At 41.9% G+C, this 24,331-nt stretch overlaps 1 protein-coding gene across 1 annotated transcript in view; it reads right to left on the reverse strand.

The window, feature by feature from the left end:
- Window positions 1-20,535, reverse strand: part of CRY2 (cryptochrome circadian regulator 2) — a 33,689-nt gene extending 13,154 nt beyond the window's left edge. Inside the window, exons 1-6 of the mRNA XM_054971231.1 lie at window positions 20,278-20,535; window positions 15,882-15,990; window positions 11,770-11,912; window positions 3,747-3,931; window positions 2,155-2,243; window positions 1,146-1,286 (exon numbers count right to left, since the gene is read on the reverse strand). Of these exons, the coding sequence (XP_054827206.1) occupies window positions 1,146-1,286; window positions 2,155-2,243; window positions 3,747-3,931; window positions 11,770-11,912; window positions 15,882-15,990; window positions 20,278-20,483 (873 nt within the window). The 5' untranslated portion in view covers window positions 20,484-20,535. The remainder of the gene's footprint in view (window positions 1-1,145; window positions 1,287-2,154; window positions 2,244-3,746; window positions 3,932-11,769; window positions 11,913-15,881; window positions 15,991-20,277) is intronic.
- Window positions 20,536-24,331: the final 3,796 nt, after the last annotated feature.

Below are 24,331 nucleotides of genomic sequence, written 5' to 3' on the forward strand. Positions count from 1 at the left end.
CTAACAAAACATTCTATCCCCGACAATAGCCCTGCAGAGAAGATTAGCACATCAAGTACCAATCCATATGCAAAAGAACCTCCTCAGGATACAGTGAAGCCTCCCGCCATTAGCATTCCACACCCTGGGAAACTCTTACAGGATGACTCAGCTCAACCCCACCCCTCCTGAGTAGATACAAATGACCTACATCTTTACCACACTGTGACACTGAGAGATCTCTGTCTTTTGGTGCTACACCTCTGAAGATGCCAGCCACAGCTGCTGGCGAAACGTCAGGAACTACAATGCCAAGACCACGGCAATACAGCCCGGAAAACACACAACAACCATCGTTCTCCGGCCGTGAAAGCCTTCGACAATACATTGACTATCTTTAATTATAATATTAAAAAGCAAGATTCTAGAAAAAAATGTATTGGACATTTTTGCAAACAAAAATTTCCTTCCATATCCTATTTCAGGAGAGACCATATTAAGAGTGTCTTCTTTTAGTGATTGGACCACAGAAATAATAGATTTAGTCAAAAAGCATCCTGATATACTTAACTCAGGGAAGGAAATTGGAGCCCAGTGACACCTTAAAAACACATGCTTTCATGAATCAGAGCTCACTTCATAAGATGTGCTCATTTTATTTAATTGTTATAGCAAACATGGCTACCCAGCTGGAATTACTAGATTAGGGGAGGACCTGAAACTCTGTAGCAGAGCATATGCTTTGTGTACAGAAAGCACTGCATTTAATCCCTAGTCTCTCAAATTAAAGGATCTCTGTGACAGACCTGGGACTGGAGAGCTGCTGCCAGTCACAACGAACAACACTAGATGGAGCAGTGATCTGACTCACTGCAGCTGTTAATGCAGCTGTGTATGTTTCACCACTCATTTGTTTATCCAGCACAAGATAACAGGTTATCTTTCTATAACATGGGATATCAATTAAGCCATAGCTACAGTAGGAAGTAAAGCACAATCCAAGGAAGAATGCAGATAGAGGGGAATAGCACATTGTAAGGAATAAGCCAAAAAGCTACAAAATATTCCAACAACAATCTTTGCTAGAGACAGAGAATTAATGTTTTATTAGATGTTCAAAACATCTTGATTCTTGGCCTAGATATCTTCCATTTTTGTTTTCTCACCTTTTTGTATAGTTCCAAGAGACGGTAATAGAACAAGCGGCAGGATAAGCAACCAAACCGAAGATAGGGACTGACCCCGGTTGGGCTTGCCAGCAATGAGTTGGCATTCATCCTTGGCCTTTCATAATTTGCAACCCATGCCTTGGAGGATTCAAGAAAGACAAAGAAAATGATTGTAAGTGGATATGGGAAATAAAGATCTTTTAAAAGTTTGTCAACAAGAGCTGCTTATTGCTACTTCAGTATTCCTCAGTATACCTCAGCCATCTAAACTCTACCAGCATTACAACCCAACAGGATTCAATGCATACAGCACTACTTTCTCAGTTTAGATTTTATACCCCATTTCTCACTAGTTCATAAAACCTGGTTAGCTATCTCTTATACATACTACGAATGTTCATGGTATCAGGGGCCCAACCAACTGTTTCCACAAGAATGTAGGCAAGGGATACTAGAACAGTAATATGAGTGCATATTAAATGTACACCAATCTGTAAAGCATATACAAGCCTGGTCAGAATGCTACGTAGGATACTACTCTCCCTTGAATATTTTTACTTACTGTACCGCTGTTTTCCCCCCTTAACTCTCCTGCTGTTATCTGGTGCCATACTAAAGACTGATGAACTCTTTTTTCCATGCTTGGTTAGTTGGCATTAAATTTTCAGATGACAGTATTTACACAACAAGAAATACAGGTACAGAAATAGCATGAATTATGTGGGGTAAGCCATACCTAAAATAAGTATGTTTATTTGAAAAGAAATAATATGGAAGACAATTTGGGACTTAGTTCTCATTTAAAGAGAGAGAACAATAAATAATGACAACCTTTGGCTTGCAACATCTTCAACTAGCCAGAGCAGCAGTGGGATGATCATTATTTTTATCATCAAAATATAAATGCATTTATACTCAACAAGTTAAGAGCAGTTCAGCAGATAACAGTTTAGAAGCAAGTGGTACAGTAACGGTTGTATTGCAATGCACAGTTTTATGGGGTTACCTTTCTTTCCAGATGCTTATCCAGACGAGTTAAGGCTTCAGTTTCCCCTCCCTGCCAAACAGCAGGGGCAAGCCCATCAGTGGAGAAACCTGAGGGGAGAGAGCAAAAACAGAAGTGGTGGTTAACCTTAAAAACCTCTAACATTAGGCGTCTGCTTAACTCCAGCTTTAGTGGAATACTGCTGCACTTTTGCTAACTATGATCTTATTTAATTCAGGATTGAAATAACCACCTGTAACCACAAGAGAGTACCACTGAATAAGGACTTGCACAAGGCAACTAAAAAACGCAGTATGTTCTGAAATACAGAAAAGAGACCTTTTTTGTACAATTACCTTATGAGCCTGGAAAACAAGCCCCATAGTGAAAACTCAGAAAGACAACAGCAATTTAATTTAGAGATGCCTCAGGTAATAGACTGTCATGAACTGGATAAGATAAATTGACTCTTTTTGCCCACTTCTAAATTTAAACAGCCCACTTAAACACACACTTTTCTATCCAATATGCTGTACTTCCACCTGTTGGGAATGAACTGAATGGCAAGAAGGGTTATGATTGGGACATAGCAACAAAACTATAGTAGCACTGGAACAGCATTAAATAGCAAAACATTGATAAATACTAGCAGGAAAGCATTTGAAATGCTTAAATTCCTTTTACCTGCCCTCAGTGCATGCCATTTGCTATCTTTATGTCAAAACAGTGTCTGGTTCTATTTTTTAGACATTTCTGTAACAAGAATAGGGTTTCACAAATGCCCTGAAATACTAAGATCCTTAAATAAACATTACTTTAATTGATAACATTGTCATTAAATTTAATAGAAGGCTAGATTCCCTGTCAAATCATTTATTTTATTTACTTAGATCTTTATACCTCACTTTCCCCTCCAATGGGGACCCAAAGCAGCTTACAACATCTTTTTTTCTTCCTACATTTTATCTTAATAACAACCTTGCAGGGTAGGTTACACTGCAAGAAAATGACTGACCCAAGGTTACCCAGCAAGTTTCAGTGGCAAGGTGAGGATCTGAACCCAGATCTCCAGACCCTAGTGCAACACTCAACTACTACATCATCAGGGAATTCACCTGGAAAGCAGAAAAATATGACTTCATAAACTGACTGAAAGGAAAAGACTGATGCTAGAACAAAATCATCATATTTGATCTGGTTCTTAACGTCGGAGTGATATATTTTTTGCTAAATAACCTGATTTGTGGGGGGGGAAACCCATCTATTAGTAGGGGGGGGAGTTCTTAAATACTGATGCTTTCAACAATTGCTAGTGACAGTATTTTATAAGAAAATTCAGAGCAGTTTTTCATGTATAGCTTCTTTTTAACTATTGCCCTGCAATTAGGCAATTATTACTGCAAATAAAAAAAAGGTTACTCTGTAATAATGAGATGTAGGATAAGAACACTTCAATTTGTTTTCTCAAGTCCCAAGTTGCATCAATAACCTGGAAACTTTTTCTAAATGCATAGCCAAATCTGGTCAGGCAAGGAGTAAACTGCGGCCCATCTTGAAGGCATTACAAGCCCAAAGCAAGTTGGGTGTAGCTGCCCCAGAACTCTGCAACATACCCAGCTCCTCCAGGGACGGAACCCCGTATGTGTCGTCATGATTTTCTTGAATCTCAGTCTTGCATTTTTCCATTTGATTGCTTGTTATGGCAGCAACTGGCTTCTTGGGCAGTTCCATACGACTAATGATGGCTTGGAAACGCTTATACGTAAGAGGAGGCTTGTGTCCATTCAGTTCAATTATCCTATAGAACATGAAAATGCAGTTACAGAACAGTTTTACTACCATAGGATGTGTAGGAGAAAATGCAGCTTCAACCATGAACAAAGAATGTCTTTGTCCAATTGGGGCGGGCGGGCGGGTTAAGAGAGAAGAAAAAGAAAAAAAGGCACAAAACAGACATCTTTATTTATTCTCTTATTCCCGTCTCAGTCACTAAACGAGACCAGAGTACCCATCTTTGTCCTAAAAATCCTACCAAGCCCATTGTACATCTTTTTAAAATCCCCACTCAACAATATCAACCCCCAGAAAGAAATCTTACCATGAACCTCTCCTCATTTCTTCACTCTAGGGATAATATCCCAAGGTATGGCATGATCAGAACACTTGCCAAGAAGTAATGCAAGGCCTCAGTTCATACTAGTATTGCATGTGTGTCTATTAGGTTACAGTGAGAAAATGTCATTGTTCCTAGAACTTTGTGTTATATGAGTTCCCTTCTGTGCGATCAGTGAAATCCCTCTCCAACTGCAACAAAGAATCATGAAATCAGGTTTCACATGTTTGTATTATTTGTCATGTAAGAGTTCTATTGTCATATATGTCTGTCTACATATCTGCCATGAGTATTCTGTGCGCTCTGTAATGTGTGCTGATCCGCTGAGAGTATGTGAAGTTGCATATTGGGGGCCTGTTTAGCTGGGAGTTTCTTATCTTACAGGTGCCTGCTGTGATGTCTATTTTCATTTTCACAGCTGCTTGAGAATGTGTCCTTGAGTGCTGGCTCTTCCTGGAACTGAAAATAACTTCACTCTCCTACAGTTCTTCTCTCCTCCTGTCCCAAACCCCTCCCCCCTTTCTGGCTCCTTCGCACCAGAATCCTAACCATCCATATCGTAAAGGCGGGAACTTTCCCTATAACTAACCCCACCCACCTTACACAAGTCACTTCTGCCAATACCCTTGTCTGCGTTTGCTGATACTGATGGATCTCTAATAAAGTAACTTTAACTCATACACTGGAGTGAGTGCAGTGGAGTACTATGGGGATCTAACTGCCAGAACCCGACATCTACCTGCATTTAATTCAGGCCAAAAGCACAAAAAGAACATTAAGCAGCACTCAATGAGTAGCACAGAATGAACTCACAGGCCAATGTGACAGAATTCTGGACTGTTTTGCTTCAGCCTACAGGGTATATGGTAGTGGTATCAAGTATCACATTTCTGACGGCTTCCCTACCCAAAGACTCCTGACATGTAGTGAGCTAACATATCAGGAAAGGGAGCTATGTTAAAGCTCTATGCCTGGTGTGTTAGCTTTCAATATGCAGGCAGTTTTTAACGTGGGCAAACATTCAAAAGGTATGATGGTTACCTACTCGCAGTCTCAAATGGAAGGGGGCCTAAATTCTATCACCTCATTCTGTATAACTTGTTCCAAGCTTTCTTCTTCTAAATTCTTACTGTTCAATGGGAGCAAAACCTTGAGAGTACATAGGATTGCAAAAATATCACTTTTTTGTCTACAAAGACAAAAAAGTCTTCAGGAAATATATGGGTTATGAGTGGAGCCTGAGCTGCTCCAGATTCCCGAGAGTAGACTTCCCCTTAAGATTCTACAGCTTTTACTGATGCTCAGAAAGTAACTGTTCAATTAGTGGTAAAGTTGCTACCATGAACGCATTTATGTTTAGTGCTCCTCCTGCTCATGGTCAGCCAATTTTGATCACATTAGTGAATGGAGTTATTACTGCAGTTAAGAAGGCTCAAATAGGGCAAGGTGCTGCATAATTCAAATGATTTCCTATGTGGCTAGGGAGCCCATATGGTGTGGGCTCACAGTAGCAATCATGCTCAAATATAACCCAGGAATGATCCCTAGATGCCCCTGCAGGATGTAAAATCCAGCTAATGAGGAAGCTTAACAATTATGGAGTGGCAGAATCTTATGTACTAATAGCCAAATGGCCCTGATCTGCGAATTCTTGAAATCTGAAAACTGGAGTCATGGAAAGACAAGACATATTTCTATGCGCCTGAAAAATATCCCAGGTTTACAGAAAAATCTGAAATCTAAAAAATAATACATTGGATGTTGAAAAAATCAGTATGATAGAAGAAGCGTCTATGGGTTTAACCAGATGCCTCCAGTGACAAGTGATGCTAGAAAACCGCACGTTAGCCAGTATTCCAGCCTTAGCTTCTATCAGTAAAAGGCAGGGGATGGGGACAAGACTCTTTTTTTTTCCAGGGCTGTTTGGGCCTTTGAGGGAGGATTCATTGGGGCTAGGCCCAGAAGCAGCCACTAGGCGACCTGATACCACATGACTTGCATGATTCACCCAGGCTGGCTTGCTACTGTTCAACAGCACACCCCTCAGCCCAAAAACCAGTGTAATGTAGTGGTCAGAGTTTCAGAGAAGGACCTGGAAGACCCATAGTGTGGGGGACAGATAAAAGGTAAAATTTTAGTGGGTTTGAAGGGAAGAAGGATGTAGGAAAAGGTGAGCACATGCAGACTGCCAGGAGGTACACAGGAAGTCATATGGGGCTGGAGATATAGGGAAAACTGAAGACCCTCCCACTAGTCCTATGCAACTGAGCCTGGCTCAGCTGGCACCATGCAACTGGGCCATAAGGGACAGGCTGCCAGAGGATGGAAAAAATGGGAAAGGTGATGGCACGGAGGGCAGACAAAGGTGAGTGGGAAGGAGAGAAGGAAAGGGGAAAGGCTATGAGGACTGGGAAGGGAAAGAGGATATGGTGGGATAGGAGAAAATGAGATGCCCCCTGCAAGTCCTTGTGGTCTGGGTCCCCTCACTGTGGTTTTCTGAAACTTACATACCACCAACACAGAACACACTGCCATACATTTAGAATGGTTCCAGATACAGATCTCCATTGTAGTGATGCATGTTTTATACAGATTAAGTACACTGCCTTCGTTCTTGGCTTCCAACCCTCCTCTGTATTGAGGAAGCCAATACCAACTAGGAAAAACAGAAGCTCCAAAACTCAAAAAGTATTTCACAAAAAACAGGAGTGGAAGAGTTAATGAGGAAATCTGAGCTGAGTTGCTAACTTATATAAAATCGAAGCAGCCAAATCAGCTTCCTGCTCAGTGTGCGCTGCAGCAGTTACAGCTCCAATAGCCACGTCCTCTCTGTCAACAACTTATGCAAAGGGTTGGGCTTTTAGTCTAGTGTTTCAGCAACAGCTGTGTGCCAGTCCTTCCCCCGCAGGCTGCACGTGTAAAGGGGAGGGACTCCACACCACCCAGGTATCCATGATAGCTTTCACCAGCTACATTCACATGCAGTGTTCTGTGAGCCAACTTCTCAACAAAACAAGGCAGCGACAAAACAAAAGACAGCTCCTTGCTTCACAGTACTTCAGTCCCTTGAATCCAAGTTAACAAACATTAATATTATTAGGAAGCGTTGGGCCAAGGTACCCTTGAAAAAGACTCTTTTCTTTGACAAAGGAAATGTGTGATCACTGTGAAGATTTGAAAATGGAGTCAAAGAAACAGTCCTGTATCAACAGCTAGCATGGTCAAGGGACCAGAGTACTCATCTCAATATCCCCTCCCCCCAGTTTAGTCATCTCAGTAAGAGGAAAGGCTCTCAACTTAGCCTTCCCTTCTTCCTTGACATCTGAAACAGGCATTTCCACTCATTTTTTCACACTGTAAGGATGAATGAGGTAAGAGTAAAGATGGGCACAAACCGAGATACAAACCAAAGTTCGTGATGAACGGGGCCGGTTTGTGGTTTGCGGTTCGTCAGCCCATTTCTGACGAACCGTCACGAACTTTAGGCTGGTTCGTTTCGTTCATTTTTTGGTTCTTCACGGCAGACAACCTGGTGCAGATCAAACAGTTTCCTAGGCAACAGGGGATGGACTTCCTGCAGACCTTCTGCTGACCAGGAACTGGCCTTCTGCTGGCCAGGAAGTGACGATTTGCTGACCTGGATGTGACGTTTTCATGAACCAAACGAACCGGTTCGTGAACCGGGGCAGGTTCGTGAAATGTGGTGAACCACAAACCGCATGGTTCATCCCCCCCCCCTGCCGCCCGTTCGTGCCCATCTCTAGGCAAGAGTAACAAGAATGCTTTTTAAGGATGCCTCCACCCAAAGGCAAAAACATAAACAAGCTTCTTTTCCAGGGACAAGTATGATTTAGTAAATCAAACAATAACACAGAGAGAGAGAAGAGGAGGGAGAAAGGGAGGGAGGGCCATATGATATCATATGCTTCTTTCACTTTTGAAGCAATCAAACAAGATCTCTATAATTCAGAGGATTTTCTTTTCCCCACTGTACTTCATGGCTTAATATGTAATTTGTGGCCCAACCACAAGAGATTGTACTATTAATAGTGGCAAACCAAATTCTATCCTGGTAGCATCTGCTGAATGGTTAAAGGGTAAACAAGGCTGGGAAACCCAGGTTCAAGCCCCCACTCAGGGTGTCTCTAAACTATTCTTTTCTGCCCTGTCATGCACTCATTTTAACATGGTCTCCACATGGTCACACAGCAGCTGAGGGGAACTGCTTCTTAAAAAAAAAAAAACAGACTGGCTGAGAATAGTACCAAGAGGGGAGGAAAGGCTCCTGAAAGGGGAGAGTTATTTTGCCAGTTTTGCTATTCTGCATGGAGCATCTGTGAACGATGCTTCACACAGAGAAGCAAAATCAGTGAAATAACTGTCCTGGCATTGTTCTAATGAAATAAAACTGCATTGTGGGAAGGCAGAAGCTTTCCCTCCCCCTGTGGCTCTGTTCTGAGCCCATTTGAGCTCTCCTTTTTTAAAAAAGCAGCAGTTCCCCACAGCAGCTGTGTGACTGCCAGGAGCACATTAAAACAAGCGCATGCCTGTTCAGAAAAGTATCATCTGGAGGTGCTATTAGCCATAATAAGAGCCAGTTTGGTGTAGTGGTTAAGAGCACAGGACTCTAATCTGGAGAGCCGGGTTTGATTCCCCACTCCTCCACTTGAAGCCAGATGGGTGACCTTGGGCTAGTCACAGTTCTCTGGAGCTCTCTCAGCCCCACCCACCTCACAGGGTGTTTTGTTGTGGGGATAATGGCATACTTTGTAAACCGCTCTGAGTGGGCATTAAGTTGTCCTGAAGGGCGGTATATAAATCAAATGTTGTTGTTGTTATTATTATAAGGATCACTAATGAACTTGGGCCAGTCATACTTACTTCACACCACTGTTGTGAGGATAAGCTGATCAGTGGAGAATCATATACCTGCCTTGAGCTTCTTAGAGAAAGAATAAAATGTAACTCACATGCTTTTTAAGCAGTCTCAGCTCCTCTAATTCACTAATGAAGTAGTATAACTCTTCCTTATGTCTGCATATTTTATTTTACTTCATTTATACCCTGCCCTTTTCCCCAGTGGGGACTCAAAGTAGCTTTACATTGTTTTTTCTCCTCCATTTTATCTCCATAACAACCCTGTGAGGTAGTTTAGGTTGAAAGTGTAAGACTAGCTCAAGGTTACCCAGCAAGCTTCCATGGCACAGTGAAGATTCAAACCTGGGATTCCCAGATCCTAGACCAATACCCTAACCACAATACCACACTGGCTTTTATCTGACTAATGTTTAGCACTGACAAGAGATAACTATCAGTAATGAACCAGGCTTTATACTTTGGCCAAGACATCCAAAGGCATCCTTTGGTAAATATCCTGAATCCCTGGGACCTTTAGCTTATGAAAGTGTATGGGAAAAGGTTATCCTTGATACACTAGGAGGCAGCTCTGGGTGCATATAACCACACTGAGGAGAGATCACATTCACACCAAAAATAAAATATTTGGGTAATATGGCACAGTGCCCAGCTTTCTATGTGGTTGGTAACTTGTAATTCGTAAATCTCACAAGAAACTACATCCTTGCTACTGACTCCAGCCCTTTAGTACTTCCTATACTACCAGGCACACATTCAGCAGCAGGACAGGAAGAAGTGTTCTAAAATAAGGATGACAGCTTTAAAATGAGGCAGACATTGCCAACACTGTAGCACAGTAAAACACACCGCTTGTCCTCAAGCTACGCACTATCACTTCTTGCATGAATGATTCACATGACAAATACTGCATGCTTGCTTTCCTGAAGTTTTCCAAAGATAGCCATATGAAAAAAGAACCATACTCATAAGAACAGTTGTATTGCTTGTCCCCTCACCCCAAGTTATTTAGCAAAAAGGCATACACACTCTTTGTCCCCAAAGACAAGGACAACCTGCATTTTAAATTCTCAGGTTAAGTGCAAAGAAGCCAGTAACTTCTGCAAGTAAAGTTTTTAGCTTTTATAACTTATTCCCACAAGTCCCTTTTCAATAACAGCATGACATTCCATCTGCACATGCTGAAGGAGGTGGGAACAGAGAAAGCTGAAGCAGTCAACCCTGGAAAAACATGCACCTGTCAAAAATGGAATTCAGGGACTAGTTCGCTACAAGGAGAAAGAGGACACAGCCTTTGAAAGTCTTAATGTCAGTAACCACAATTTTGAGGTTGGCATTGCTCTATGTATAACTTTTGCCAGCAAAAGGTCTAATGAGTATCCCTCTGATGGAGCTGTATAGAAGGAAGGTGCATAGTCTTTAAAGAAATTTAAATTTTATTAACCAAAAAGATCAAAGTGGTGCAGGCAAGGGAGATTATAATGAACAGTACAAGTCACCTTCAACCACAGCACAAATAACATCTAACAAGGGCCCATCACTTTGTGCAACCACATTCTTCACAACAATCACAACAGTTATAAATGCACTATCAGGGTAAGAAAGCAGTAACCCATAGGATCGCACAGGAAACTATGTAGTCTGTGTGCGATGTATACTACACAGTTCCATATGCAGAATAAGAAACCTCTATCAGAAATCTGGACAGACACTGAAGGAAAAAAATCAAACAGTAATCCAGATAGGTAACACAAAAGAATTCAATGCTGATGTCTCAAAACAGATACATACCATACACAAGATGGTCTTGTTTTAAGATTACCACTACCCTCTCATTAATATGTCTATACAGCTAATCAACACAATTCAAATAAACACCCATATGCAAGATGGTCAGAAGTATGTATGTAACTGTAAAATATGGAGTTTACCTGAATATGACAAACATAGAAGTGTGAGAATCTTGGTTTGTTTTTAAACAAAAGCAGAGTAACTGAGTGTAATAAGCCATTGCATAATAGCTACTGGAGCCACCCGCACAGGCCCAGCTATAGCCGCGGGAGAAAACGTGCCTTAACACCCACTCAGAGCAGTTTACAAACTATGTTGTTATTATCCCCGTAACAATCACCCAGTGAGGTGGGTGGAGCTGAGAGAGCTCCACAGATGTGTGACTGACCCAAGGTCACCCAGTTGGCTTCAAGTAGAGGAGTGGGGAATCAAACCCAGTTCTCCAGATGAGAGTCCCACTCCTCTTAACAACTATACCAAACTGGCTCTGGTATTGTCTGATACCACTACATATGCGTTTTCCTTTTATAAGTTATGAATCTCCTTCTATAGTCTATATTCAAACAATTCACACACATCCTTCCCTAATTTGTCTAATGTATATACCTGTAATGACTCTTTGTCATATCTTAATTATTGTATAGTTCCTCACAGTAGTAAATAACGATAAACTTTTTTTCCACTTATAAGTTCTGGACTAATTCCTTGTCTCCTCAGTAAACCTGGAGTTTAGTATGAAAAGTGAACTCCTGCTCCAATGGGAGGAACTGAAATCTCATTCAATTTACATTCCAAACCTCTCCAATGTATAGGTTTTTTCTACCCAAACATTACAATATCATCTGCTTTTATCTTACCTGTCCAAGTCATAAAGGGTATGAGAATTCTCTGTCACCACTTCCACACCAGCTTCTTTTGCCAACTTCACTATAGCAGCATCTCTTTCTTTCCCAAATGGTTCAGAGTCATATTCAAAGGTAAGGCGAGTCACCCCCCATTCCTGCAAGAAATCACAAAATATTTAGCACTCACTACAAAGATGATTCACCATTGTTAGGGAAGCAGCAGCAACACTGAAGTTTAAAGAAAAGTCTTATGGAAGTTAGGCCAATGGGTAACGGAAAAGTCAAATAGAGGAATTAGGGAGAGGACATTTTCCAAGAACAGTGGCCTTCAACTTGTTGGTACCCTGGAATGCACTGCAAGCCCCTCTGGAACCACCTTTTGGTGCTTTATAAAGGGCCTGCTGCTCATGCATATTCATAAAGACCATGCCTCCTGCCTCTCTTTGTGTGCATGATGAGAAAAGCACCAAGATGGCAAGGCAATGCCACTCAGCAATGAAGAAGATTCTTTTGTAGCACAGGCAAGTTCAGGTATCCCTTGCCTCCCTCCTTCCCCAGCAAAGAATGGTCCAGATAGCTCCAGCAATTGGCCCTCCAATGTTGCATGAACGCTTGCAGCACCAAGCCCCTTCCCCCAAAGAAGTCACAACTCTGGGCCCTCCTTTTCCCATCATGCATGATGTTACATGACTTCCTGTCAAATTCTTGCAGCTTAGTGGGTATAACTGCATTGCATGTAGATTAAGGTGGGTCCTGGGCCTGGAAAGATTTGTTTCAGAAGTAGCATTAACAGCTAAAGCACTGAACACTCCTCTTCCAACTACATACAATCAGGATGCCTAAAAAGCTTTTACTACTAAGAAGAGCCGTTTCAACCCTTACCATCAAGACACTCAACTCATTCAAATAGAAACAGGCATATATTAGAGATTTTGCACACATTCACTTCTATTCTATTGTACAGTGTATAAACCGGCATATTGCTTTTATTCCACTGCATGCTTTTATGTTTTTATTCTACTGTGCATGTGTGTATATATAAAAATTAAACATGATTAAGAGTTGTTATTAACAGGGGTCTGCCCACTTATCTTTCAAGCAGTACAATTAGCTCACAACATGGAAATGAGTATGTGCCAAATGTACTTGTACTCTAACAAGAAGCCATGACAACTTCCTGAAGAATTAATCCTATCAGCAAAGTGTATTAAGCATCAAGAATTAAAACTAAGATGTATATGTGTACTGAATATTTATATTTATTTTTCAAATGTTTCTACTGCCTCCCCCTTGAATGAAGCCCAAAGCGGTTTACAAAGATTAAAATTTTAATACATAATATATGATAAAATTGGAAAGCTCCCACCAGGATTCAGTCAGTAAATCAATGTAATCCCAATAACTGAACAACCCAAAATTAAGTAGCCAGGTGGCAAAAATTCTAAATGCTGCATCACAGCTAGTTAAAAGCCTGTAGGAACAATCGTGCTTTGCATGCCCTGTGGAACATAATGAGATTCCACAGGGCACACAGGTCATCAGACTGAGCATTTCATCAGGATGGGGCCACCACAGAGAAAGCCCTTGATCTGGTGGAAGAGAGATGATCCACCTGTGATCATTTAGTAATGTGACATTATGCTCCAATTGTGGCAGAGATCATGAGACGGGAGCAATAATGCAGCGGGAAAGCACATACTTTCCACAGTTGGAGCCCACTGTCAACACTACTTCCAAACTACCCAAATTCTATGTGATATGTAAGGTAGTTAAGGCATCTAGTCTCCCAACAGTAATCATAAAAAGACCCAAAAAAGTAGTATCACAGAACTCTAATAATCATTCTAAAAATGGGAAATGGTGTTATTTTCATGCCTAGAAAGGCACAGGGAAAAAACCAGGCACATTAAGATAAGGCCCTTCTTTCCTATACAGAAGATCTATTTGGAAATATACACATACATAATTGTATAATTACAAAGAAACATTCAAGCACATTCAGAGCTTCATCTAGAGCTTTCTGCAATGTCTCACTCTTCAAAAACTTTACTTTTTTTATAAATATGGGGGGAGGAGTAATGATCGCCACAGCAAGTATCCCATAGTCACCTCAAAGCATGACACAGTTAAATAGATATGGAGGACACAGTAAAACTTTGCAAACAAGTTCTAGGTTTTCCCAAGACACAGACACAGGGTTGCTACAAGTTTGAAATGAAATAGCTTAAAAGCATACAATATTACCCAATATAATATTATTTATTTATGCAGAGGAGTTAGCCGTGTTAAGTCTGTGGTAGCAAAATCAAAGAGTCCAGTAGCACCTTTAAGACTAACCAATTTTATTGTAGCATAAGCTTTCGAGAATCAAGTTCTCTTCGTCAGATGCATGGTACAGAAACTGGTCAAATATAGAAGAGGAGGGGGGAGGAGGGGAGGAGAGAGAAGATGCAATTAGGGGGGGAGAGGGAGGATGCAAGCAAAACATTCCTTTGCTAGTAAATGTAAACATCTCCTTTTGGTGTGGAGATTAGTTGGCTTGTGTGAGGCTTCAAAGGAGTTTGCCATGTTGGTTTGTAGCAGCAAAACAGCCAGACCATCCAATTCCAATGTAGTATAAGCCTTCGATAACCACAGCTCTCCCCGTCATATATATCTGACAAAGAGAACTGTGGTCCCCGGAAGCCCACGCCAGGTGCCACTGGGCTCCCCCAGACCCCGCCTCTGTAAAGGAAATCTGTTACCTGTGATAATGTGATAACCATTATCACAGGTATAATATAATGTGCTTCCTTCATGTGGTGTTTTGGTTCACTGGGCTTTTTTATTATCAGCATTGGTAAAATAACTGAAACTAACATTATTCTTTGCAATATTACAACTGACTTAATTTACAATGGCCACCTCATAACTGGCTGTTTGCAGAAACTAGGTCCGATTCTTAAAATAAAGCAATCAGTTGAGAGCAAAGCAAGGCCTTGTTTATGAGCTTATATTTATGTTTAGTGAACACTTGTGAGAAATGAAAATGCCGATAAACTGTTCAGCAGGTTTCGTTAAGACAAAAGCAGCACACAGTTCTTCTAAAACAAAGAGCAACTCTGAGGCTTAAAAGGTTTTATTCATCTTTGAGAGGGCAAAACATACTTATGGTGTGACTTGGTCAATGTCTTGGCAACTGGCTTGCCTCCAAGTGAAGACACAGACACAAGGATGTGTAGACTTGTTAGCAGGTCTTCCTTAATTCTACTGTGGCTCCTTTCTTTATGCCCACACACTAGGATGTATTGCCTCCCACAATTCGTGTTATGTTCAACCTCTTGAGAATTCAGAAGGGTGTACTGCACTGCAAATCTCACATGACCAAGAGACAGAAGCTAGCTTTTTAAAACTATAAAATTGACAAGCATACAAAAAGCACCAGCCTTTCAAAGGGTTCACTCTTCCACAAATAAAGAAATCCAACAAGGTTATTTAGATCATAGATTAGAAATAATGGTTCTTTTGAAGCTAGTTCCCATTGGACACTTTTAAATGCACCAAGGCAGCATTAGGAAGCAGATGGTGTATCCTGCTCCTTTTACCCATTCCTTTCCTCCCATTGACTGTGGTAAAACTGGAATCCTGTGACAGGAGGCAAAGGAATAGGCAGACGGGACCATTAAAGGAATGGGAGTCACATTACTATAGATCATTTAAAGGCAATAGGTCAGATAAGCTTAAGACTGTACCCAAAGTGAGATTGAGTGGGTTGCCGAAACCTAAATAATATATTCCAATTGACTTCAACAACCTTTTGCTTTAATTTCATTTGTTTGCCAAATATTAACATGCATATTTTCACTGTTCTGGACATTTCAAACAGACGACTTATTCACTGCTGATCACCAGTCTAATCAAACATGCAATCCTGAAAACTGCTCTCCATTACTGGCATTGACAGGGAGGGCCACACGTGGAAACCTACTTAACGTAAGGATTGAAAACAGGAAAACTAGTATCTGTAAGGAGCCTCCTATTAGATGGATGTGTTACATATACTTGTACTGGGGAGATGAGGTTAATACCATGAACTTTAAGATTCATGCAGAGGGCATGAATTTCTCACACAATTATAAACTTACTTTAAAGAGCCTTGGAAAAACATCAGTGGGTTGACCTCGTACTACAAATAAGCGGGAGTTGAGTTTCCTTAAACTGTTGTCCAAGTCTTCCAAGGATTGGAGCAAGAACCTATGGAGAAAAAAGAAATGCAATCAGCAATAGTTGGGAAAGGCAGAGTTAGTTTATATCCATACAGCACTGACAGATTCCCTTCAAAATGTCATTTTTTGAGATATGGAAGAATTTATTAGAGATTCTTATGATATCATAAGTACTATATTTCTGTACTACACTATAGTTCCATAAGCACACACAATACTCCTCTGCTGGGATATAAGTTCTCATGTACAAATTTTGCAGTTCCACTGGATTCAGTATGACAATTCTAAGTAAATAACCACAGAATTGTACTATTAAGCAAGTTTCCCCCTACTTCTTTACTTCAATTTGTGGAAAATAGTCAATAAGTCATCATGGAATCCTGAAAAGATAACTAAAATTATTTTAAGTTTTTGGTCCAGAAGTTGATAACTAACAGCTACCACACACAAGCTTCAAGCAATAACCCAACAGGCAAATGAAGCAGCAAATTTATTCACTTTTTAAAAAGATCTATGCTGTGTTTTTTACAATGTGATCTCTTTGCAAACAATAAGTTACAGCATGAAACAAACTCCACAAACCAGTATCAAACAAATTGATGCGCAGCTCTGAGACAGGGAAAGGCACCCAAACTGCTACAGGATGGGAAAATGAGACCCAACAGGAAAAAAAGAACTCAAACCCTTACATTCTCAAAGACCAGTTGAACAAGACAGACTTTGCATACTGCTTAAAATACAAACAAAAAATAACACTGTGATCTGAGATCATTTAAGACTTCAGAGATCAAAGCTGGCACTTCACATTGTACTCTAGTGTCTCCACTGTTCCACTATATGAGTTTTATATTTATTTATATGAGTTTTATATTTAAAACTCATCTGCTTATCAGGATCACTACATAGACTGAAGTTCTCAGCAAACGTGGTCAATTTTCTTTTAGTTTCCAGTCACAACTGGGTCTAGAGACCAAAGTTCAAAACAAAAGAAAATAAACATTGCTCTGACAGATTCTAAACTGTCCTAGAAAGTGCTTTAAATTGCATCAGCTATGCAAGGACATCAAACACTAAACATGAAGTCCAGATTCAATGTTTCCCATTTGTGAAGATGTGCAGGCTCATGTGTTATCAGTGAAACCTGGTCATAACTGATATGCTTTTTAAAATTTATGAAGTCACTCGCCCTTTAAATTATACCCTTCCACCATCTAGAAGCCTTACTGACTGGGTACATCTAAGTTTCGGTACTTTTGCACCTCCTGACTATCTTTTGGTCCCTCCTATCCTCTCCCTCCCCTGTACATTTTATGGCAACTTAAGTTTGTGGTAAAATCCTGCAGCACATGTGCAGGATTTTTGGTTTTTTGTAAAAAAATTATTACAGGTATAAATGCTCTACTACATCTCAGTCTCCCTGTACACAGAAAACTAGTATAACATGATGAATGGGTTTCATCCAGCTTAGTACCAGCGTTTTGTGCATAGTAAGTTGTGATGTCAGCAAGTATTCATATTTTTGTTGGAAGCTCTGACTTCCCTTGCACACAGCCAGGTGGAAGTAGAAAGGCTGGGACAACTGGAAGGTCACAGTGCATCCCACATTTCTAGCTTTGCCAATTTTTTGGCTATTACAAATAAGACAGGGATAGTTTTTTGCTGTCATTCCCTTCCATTTGAAAACTCTACTTCAAGAACTCTCAACTATTTGTCCATGGGATAATTCATTTAAACATCACATTTCGATACATATTCTCTTAGAGGAATAATTCCAAAAACTTTCATAAAGAAAGAGTTTTGCCAAAAGGTCTTTCCCTCTGAATTAGGCACAGCCTACAATAACAATAACAATAATAACAACAATAATAATGTCTTTGAAATGGAAGCATTATTTGTGCATACATATGATGAAGGTGAAAAATCATTTATAATCAAAGGATTCATTCAAACAAAGTTGTGACATATCATTATGTAATGCTATCAGACAAATAAAGCAGGTTACATATTCAGCTTCTACTCATAAGAGCAATTTCAACATACAAATCATTACAGCTGCTGCATTAAGGAGAAGAGGTAACTATTCACTCCATCTTTTCTTCCTCTAAGCAATCACAGAAGTATGTCTACTTGCATAAAAGGCTGAAAACTTCATAGGCTGAAATGCATTTTGCCTAAGATTTCACACACATACAATTAAAGGTACAAAAGGAACATTATTGTTAAGAAGTACAATACTCGTTCTCTTGTGTCAGTTTTGCACTTTTAAAACATTATACAAAGCAGAACACAACTGTACACATAGTTACTAGATGCTGGCACATGTTGTGATAAACAATACAAAACAAAAATCCAAATCTTAGGAATTTGCTATCACTAAGAACACAGAATTAACTGATTTTATATATCAGAAGCAACGTCAGTCAGGCAGACCCAATCATCAAGAGTATTAAAACGTCTTCTACAGAACCAACATATATATATATTTTAAAAATCATCACATCCCCAAGAAATTAGTCATGCACTACTGATGCTTTCTACTTTCCAGTAAATTCTTAACCATTTAACTTTTAAATTAGCTAAATTACATATAAGGGCACAGACACTATTCCTCTGGTTTAAACACAGAATAATCCAGGTCCAATTACAACAGTGATTACTGAGCACAACATAAAGGGCTTTCCCAGATTCTATATGTGGAAACCAAGTTAAGTATACACCATGTATTTTCAAACCAGTAGAACAAGAATAAAACCAACTCGAAAAGGCGCTGCCTTTACTGTGGTGACATAATTCCATCAGCCACACCAACTGTCAGCAATACTACCACTTCTTTCCACAGACTTTTAGCACATTTAATTTTTTTAACACTTTTACAAAGGTTGCAAAAATTCTGAAGTAAGGAAAGCTTTTCAAATGGTTATTGCACTACAGCCATACACAGAAGTCACAAATTCTACCAAATCCAACATCTTGGAAAACCAACACAGAATCTACATTACAATCCTATACACATTAACAAAGGAAAAAGCCTCATTGAATCCAACTACTACTTGTAAGCAAGTAGGCATTGGACCAAAATGTTTGTTAAACTCTCTGTCACTAAGTATGTGGGCTACAATCTTAATGGTCTTATTTGTAAAACTGAGGAGGGAAAGCTATACAAAGCAATCTAACAAAGCAGCTAGAATAACAAAGTCTATATAAGAAGGGAGTTCTCACATGCCTTCCCAATTAAAATATTTAATTGCAGAGTCATCTTATCATAAAATATTATAAGACAGTTTACAAGTCTCAGTTCTACAGCTGCTTAAACATGCCCACAAATTATTTTTGATGCAGCAAGAGCAAGGAGTGACTCTTCCAATGGTGAGGTCACACTTTCCTCCCATTCTGAATCCTACGGACCTGCAGGGGGGCATGTTTGTGTGGCTCACTCATTTATTCCCATGATTGCAGAACCTTCCTTTTTGCAGCATTAGATACCCTATGGAGAAAGAAGGGCCTGCGAATCATGAGAGGAAGTGAGGAAGAGAGGAAAAACACACATGCATAGCTTTACCAGAGACAAAACTGCCTAAACACCGGAAATCAACTGAACAGCATTACATCCCATACTGTTCCTCAGTTAGCACATAAAAGTGGCGATACAATTCTTGTTAACAGGTATTTTCAACAAATGCAAAGCTGTTCTCTGCTTTCTGTAAATTAGCAAGCCATCGTTTTCTGCACGAACCGGCCTGACCTCTTCATTTAATACAAAGGGCAGCATATCTAAGAAGCTTCCTGGTTACTTAACCCGACACACGGCTTTCTCCAGAATGAATCATTCCTCGCTGGCTGCTGTTCTGAGCATCCCAAGCCCTGAAGCGAGAGGGAGCTCCACTATCCGAAAAGAACCGGCCACAGTAAGACCCAGAATTCGCAATGCCTTTCGGCTACCGATTTAAGACTCATTCTTTCGCTGTCAAGTCCCCTCCTACGACATCGCCCCGGGATTAAACTCATCTCCAATTTTAAAAAGTTTTAATCGTCAATTGTCTTCAGGGGTCAACGGACACCAAGTGGCCAAAGGCAGCCTGCTCCGACAGCTCCCAGTGGAAACTGGTTACATATATTCTTTTTACAACCGACTGGGCTACCCTTCCGCAAGCTTTCCCACAGCCTTGGGAGAGCGGGTCCCAAGAGGCACACAAGCCTTCGACCATTCGTCTCTCCCCACCCACCCCGACGCCTGCTACTGAGAACAGCCCCAAGGAGCCGCGCCTTATTCCCCTCTTCCCCGCACAACGCCGCGCATTTCGCGTCCCCCGCTCACCTCCAGCGGTTCATGCCCACGGCGGAGGAGGCCGCGAACCAGGGGTCCAAGATATAGATGCACCGCACCGAGCCGCCATCCCGGACGGCCGCCTGCAACGCAGGGTTGTCGTGGAGCCTCAGGCCCCGGCGGAACCAGTGCACCGAGCAACGCTCGCCGCCACCGAAAGACCGCGCCGAGGCGCTCAAGCCGGGGAATGCGGCCATCGTCAACCACAGAGGCACAACCGCCACCACCGCCTTCCCAGAGGCTATCCTCGCCCCCTCCCCCGCCCAAGCGCCGGCACCACTCTGGCCCCTCCCCCAGCTCGGGCGCGCGCGGCTCAACCCACCGAAGCCGATTGGTTGTTGCTGCTGTTGCGCATAACCCAGAGGCCCCGACGGGGCGGAGCCACCGTTCGCTCCAAGGGGTGCGTCAACGCCGCGCGACCGGAGAATGGGCGGGGCTGTTCCAGGCAAATCCCCAGTTGCGCGCCTTTTCGCGAGGCACGTTTTCTCCCGCGGCGATAGCTGGGCCTGTGCGGATGGTTCCAGCGCCTATTATGCAGTGGCTTATTAACTCTCTTATTAAGCAGCGTGTGGGCGTATATGCTCCTGGGCATCCTCTGGCCCACCCAAGAGCCTTTCTATCATATCATCCCTTATGTGGCCGGGTCTGGAAACTGTGTCGTGCCACTTTGGGTAGAAGGGGGGGGGGCGGTTTGAGATAGAAAACCTGACGTCAGGGGCAGAGCATCTGAAATGATTTCACGGGTCTCAGCCACGCACGCGCGCTTATTTAACAAGGCTTTTTTTAAAGAAATGACAAACGTTACTAATGATACCTGGGGAACTCTTACCCAACCCTGCAGATCTTTACAATAAAGGACTTTTTTGTCATTTTCATACAAGTTTATGTGCAAGCGAATACATACACAAGCATGTGACGTTTTGTGCTAAGCAAGTATAGGAACACATGGAATATTTGCACAAGTCAATTCATAGGTCTATTTTGGGGGATGTACTAAAAGGAATCACAGGATTGCCGGTTGAAAATAATGGGAGAGGCTTGAAGGTCCATTCGAAATAAACAGGAATGCTCACTTACAAGGGCTCCATGTGAATGCTCAGCATAGCCAGCTTAAAGTGTGCCTTGCAGACTACGCCGTGGTTTTCCTGGTGCCCACCAAGTGTTTTAAGAAAAAGCGTGGCCAGATGTGACACCTGCCCAGCAAGGATACTGCTGCATTGTGCAGATTTAAAAAAATATTCCATTGGCAGCAACTGACACTTCATCACAAGGATCTTCACCGTGCAACTGGAGGAACGCTGTGGCCAGTCTTTCCTGACTAGATCACCTGCTGCAGCAGTCATTTTGTGTCTGCACCCACCATGGTGTGTCAGAATTGCAAATGTGCCTGCAGGCTCCAAAAGGTTGCAAGTTTGGGGACCTCAGAACTATTTGTTTCTTTTACTGGATTTGTAGTCCGTTATCCCTGCAAACAGACTAAATGTGGATAACAACAAACTAAGTAAATAAAGAGATAAAACAGTAAAAGCATAAAACAAGATAAAACCATTAGTTTGTTAACTATTTTATTTGTTAACTTGAGTATGAGATGGGATTTTTCACAGAGAGACTATGGAGGAGTGTTCTGGGTCAGTGGTCAAGAGAGTGAGCAAAAGTGAGCAAGGAACTCATGCAGAGTGTGACACTTAAGGGGAAAATGGAGATCTGGAAAGCTGTGGAATAGGTCAGGGAAACAGGAAGGGGGGCAACAGAAGGATACATGTTTGAAAACAGAGGAAGTGGCCAATATAAACCTCATGAAAGTGTAATGAAACTGAGCAGGTGACAGGAAGGATAAATATACAAATGGAGCTGATATGGTGATAGCTACACATCTCCCCAAAATATCAATTAAAATATAAGTCTTGGTGACTCGAATTGTAGACCACTCTGCCCTTATATCTACCCAGGGAATACAATTACAGGACCCAATGGCATCAACTACACTGTCTCTGGCTCTTACAGCTGCTCATCCTCCAATGTGATATATGCCCTCATGTGCCAACGATGTCCATCTGCTCTGTACATTGGACAAACCAGCCAACCTCTACGCAAAAGAATAAATGGACACAAATCTGACATTAGAAATGGCAACATCCAGAAACCAGTGGGAGAACACTTCAATCTACCAGGACATTCCATCAAAGACTTAAAGGGCACTGTAGTTCAACAGAAACCTTTCAAAACCAAAATCCAACGGGAAGCTGCTGAATTGGAATTCATATGTAAATTTGACTCTGTCAAGCTGGGACTGAATAGGGACTATGAATGGTTATCTCATTATCAAAAGTAACTGATTTCCTTTACAGAAGCAAACTGATCTCCATATCAGAAGGAGCTGTTTGCATTACGCCGCCCTCCCCTCTCCTCCTCTATATCTGACCAGTTTCTTCTTGCCCTCCACGCATCTGACAAAGAGAACTGTGATTCTCAAAAGCTTATGCTACAATAAAGTTGGTTAGTCTTAAAGGTGCTACTGGACTTTTTTTGATTTTACTACTACAGACTAATACGGCTAACTCCTCTAGATCTCTCAACTCTCAGGTGCCATCATTCCACTCAGGGGCATGTCATTCCAGACACAGAGCTCTTCTGCAGTATTCAGGGAGCATCATTCCATTCAGGAATGAGTCATTCAGGTCCCAGAACGCTTCTGTTACACCTAGGGGCCATCATTCCACTCAGGGGCATGTCATTCCAGACACAGAGCTCTTCTGCAATATTCAGGGAGCATCATTCCATTCAGGAATGAGTCATTCAGGTCCCAGAACGCTTCTGTTACACCTAGGGACCATCATTCCACTCAGGGGTCTGTCATTCCAGTCCCAGAGCACTTCTGTCACACCCAGGGGCCATTATTCCAGTTAGGGGCCTGTTATTCCAGTTCCAGAGCCCTTCTGATACACCCAGGGGCTGTCATTCCAGTTAGTGGCCTGTCAGTCCAGTTCTACAGCCCTTCTGTCACACCTAGGGGCCGTCATTGTACTCAGGGGCCTGTCATTCTAGTCCCAGAGCCCTTCTGTCACACCCAGGGGCCATCATTCCAGTTAGGGGCCTGTCTTTCCAGTTCCAGAGCCCTTCTGTCACACCCAGGGGCTGTCTTTTCACTGAGGGGTATGTCATTCCAGTCCCTGAATAGTCTATCTGGGCTCAGAGACCTTCCTTCAAAATCCATTCCACTTTTTCTTTGCAACTTTTTTTTTGGCTGTAATGTGTTTCAATGGAGCCCATGCAAGTAAATGTGCATTCCTGTTTCCCATTATTTCCAATGGGCCTTCAAGCCTCTCCCATTATTTTCAATGGGCAATCCTGTCATTCCTTTTAGTACATCCCCTAGTACATCCCCATCTCAAGACGATACTGCCAATGTGCCACAACTCAGGGCAGCAAGCCCTTCTTCCAGACCACCTGTCCCCAGTTGACCAAATACTGCATTTAGTTACAATATTTGCACCCAGTTCTTCTGCCCCATCAGGGCCACCCCCCCTGGGTACCAAAGGAGTAACACCCTTTCCCAGGAAGCCCACTTAGCATCTTTGCCAAGGAGAGGTTAGTGATAAACAGGCCTCATCCTCCTTAATAAAGAAAGGAGCCAGAGAAGGCACTAGTGAGGCTCCTCGTAAAAGCTAGAGATTACCAGGAATGTGGGTTTATTTGGCAGCGCCCCCCCCCCCTTTAGGGTTGCCCATGCAAAAGAAACGCTGTCCTTTTAACAGGGGCTTTTCATGGCAGGGAGGTAAACAGCATCACCTGGTCGTTGCTGCAGCTTAAACAGATCCTAAAGGGAGGAGGCCTAGAGGGACTAGTTAGCAATCCTACTTGGCAGAACCGAAGAGGGTCCAGCTACCAGGACACCCAAAGCAAAACTTGCAAAGTTTAGAAAAGCGGCATGCTTGCTCAGGCCAGTAAGGTAGACTGCCTCTCTCCTGGAGGTTTGCATCATCCTTCGGTTCTAACACACACACCCTGCCCCAGCTACCAGGACACCCAAAGCAAAACTTGCAAA

This window comes from Eublepharis macularius, chromosome 2 (assembly GCF_028583425.1).
Source record: "Eublepharis macularius isolate TG4126 chromosome 2, MPM_Emac_v1.0, whole genome shotgun sequence".
NCBI lineage: Eukaryota > Metazoa > Chordata > Lepidosauria > Squamata > Eublepharidae > Eublepharis > Eublepharis macularius.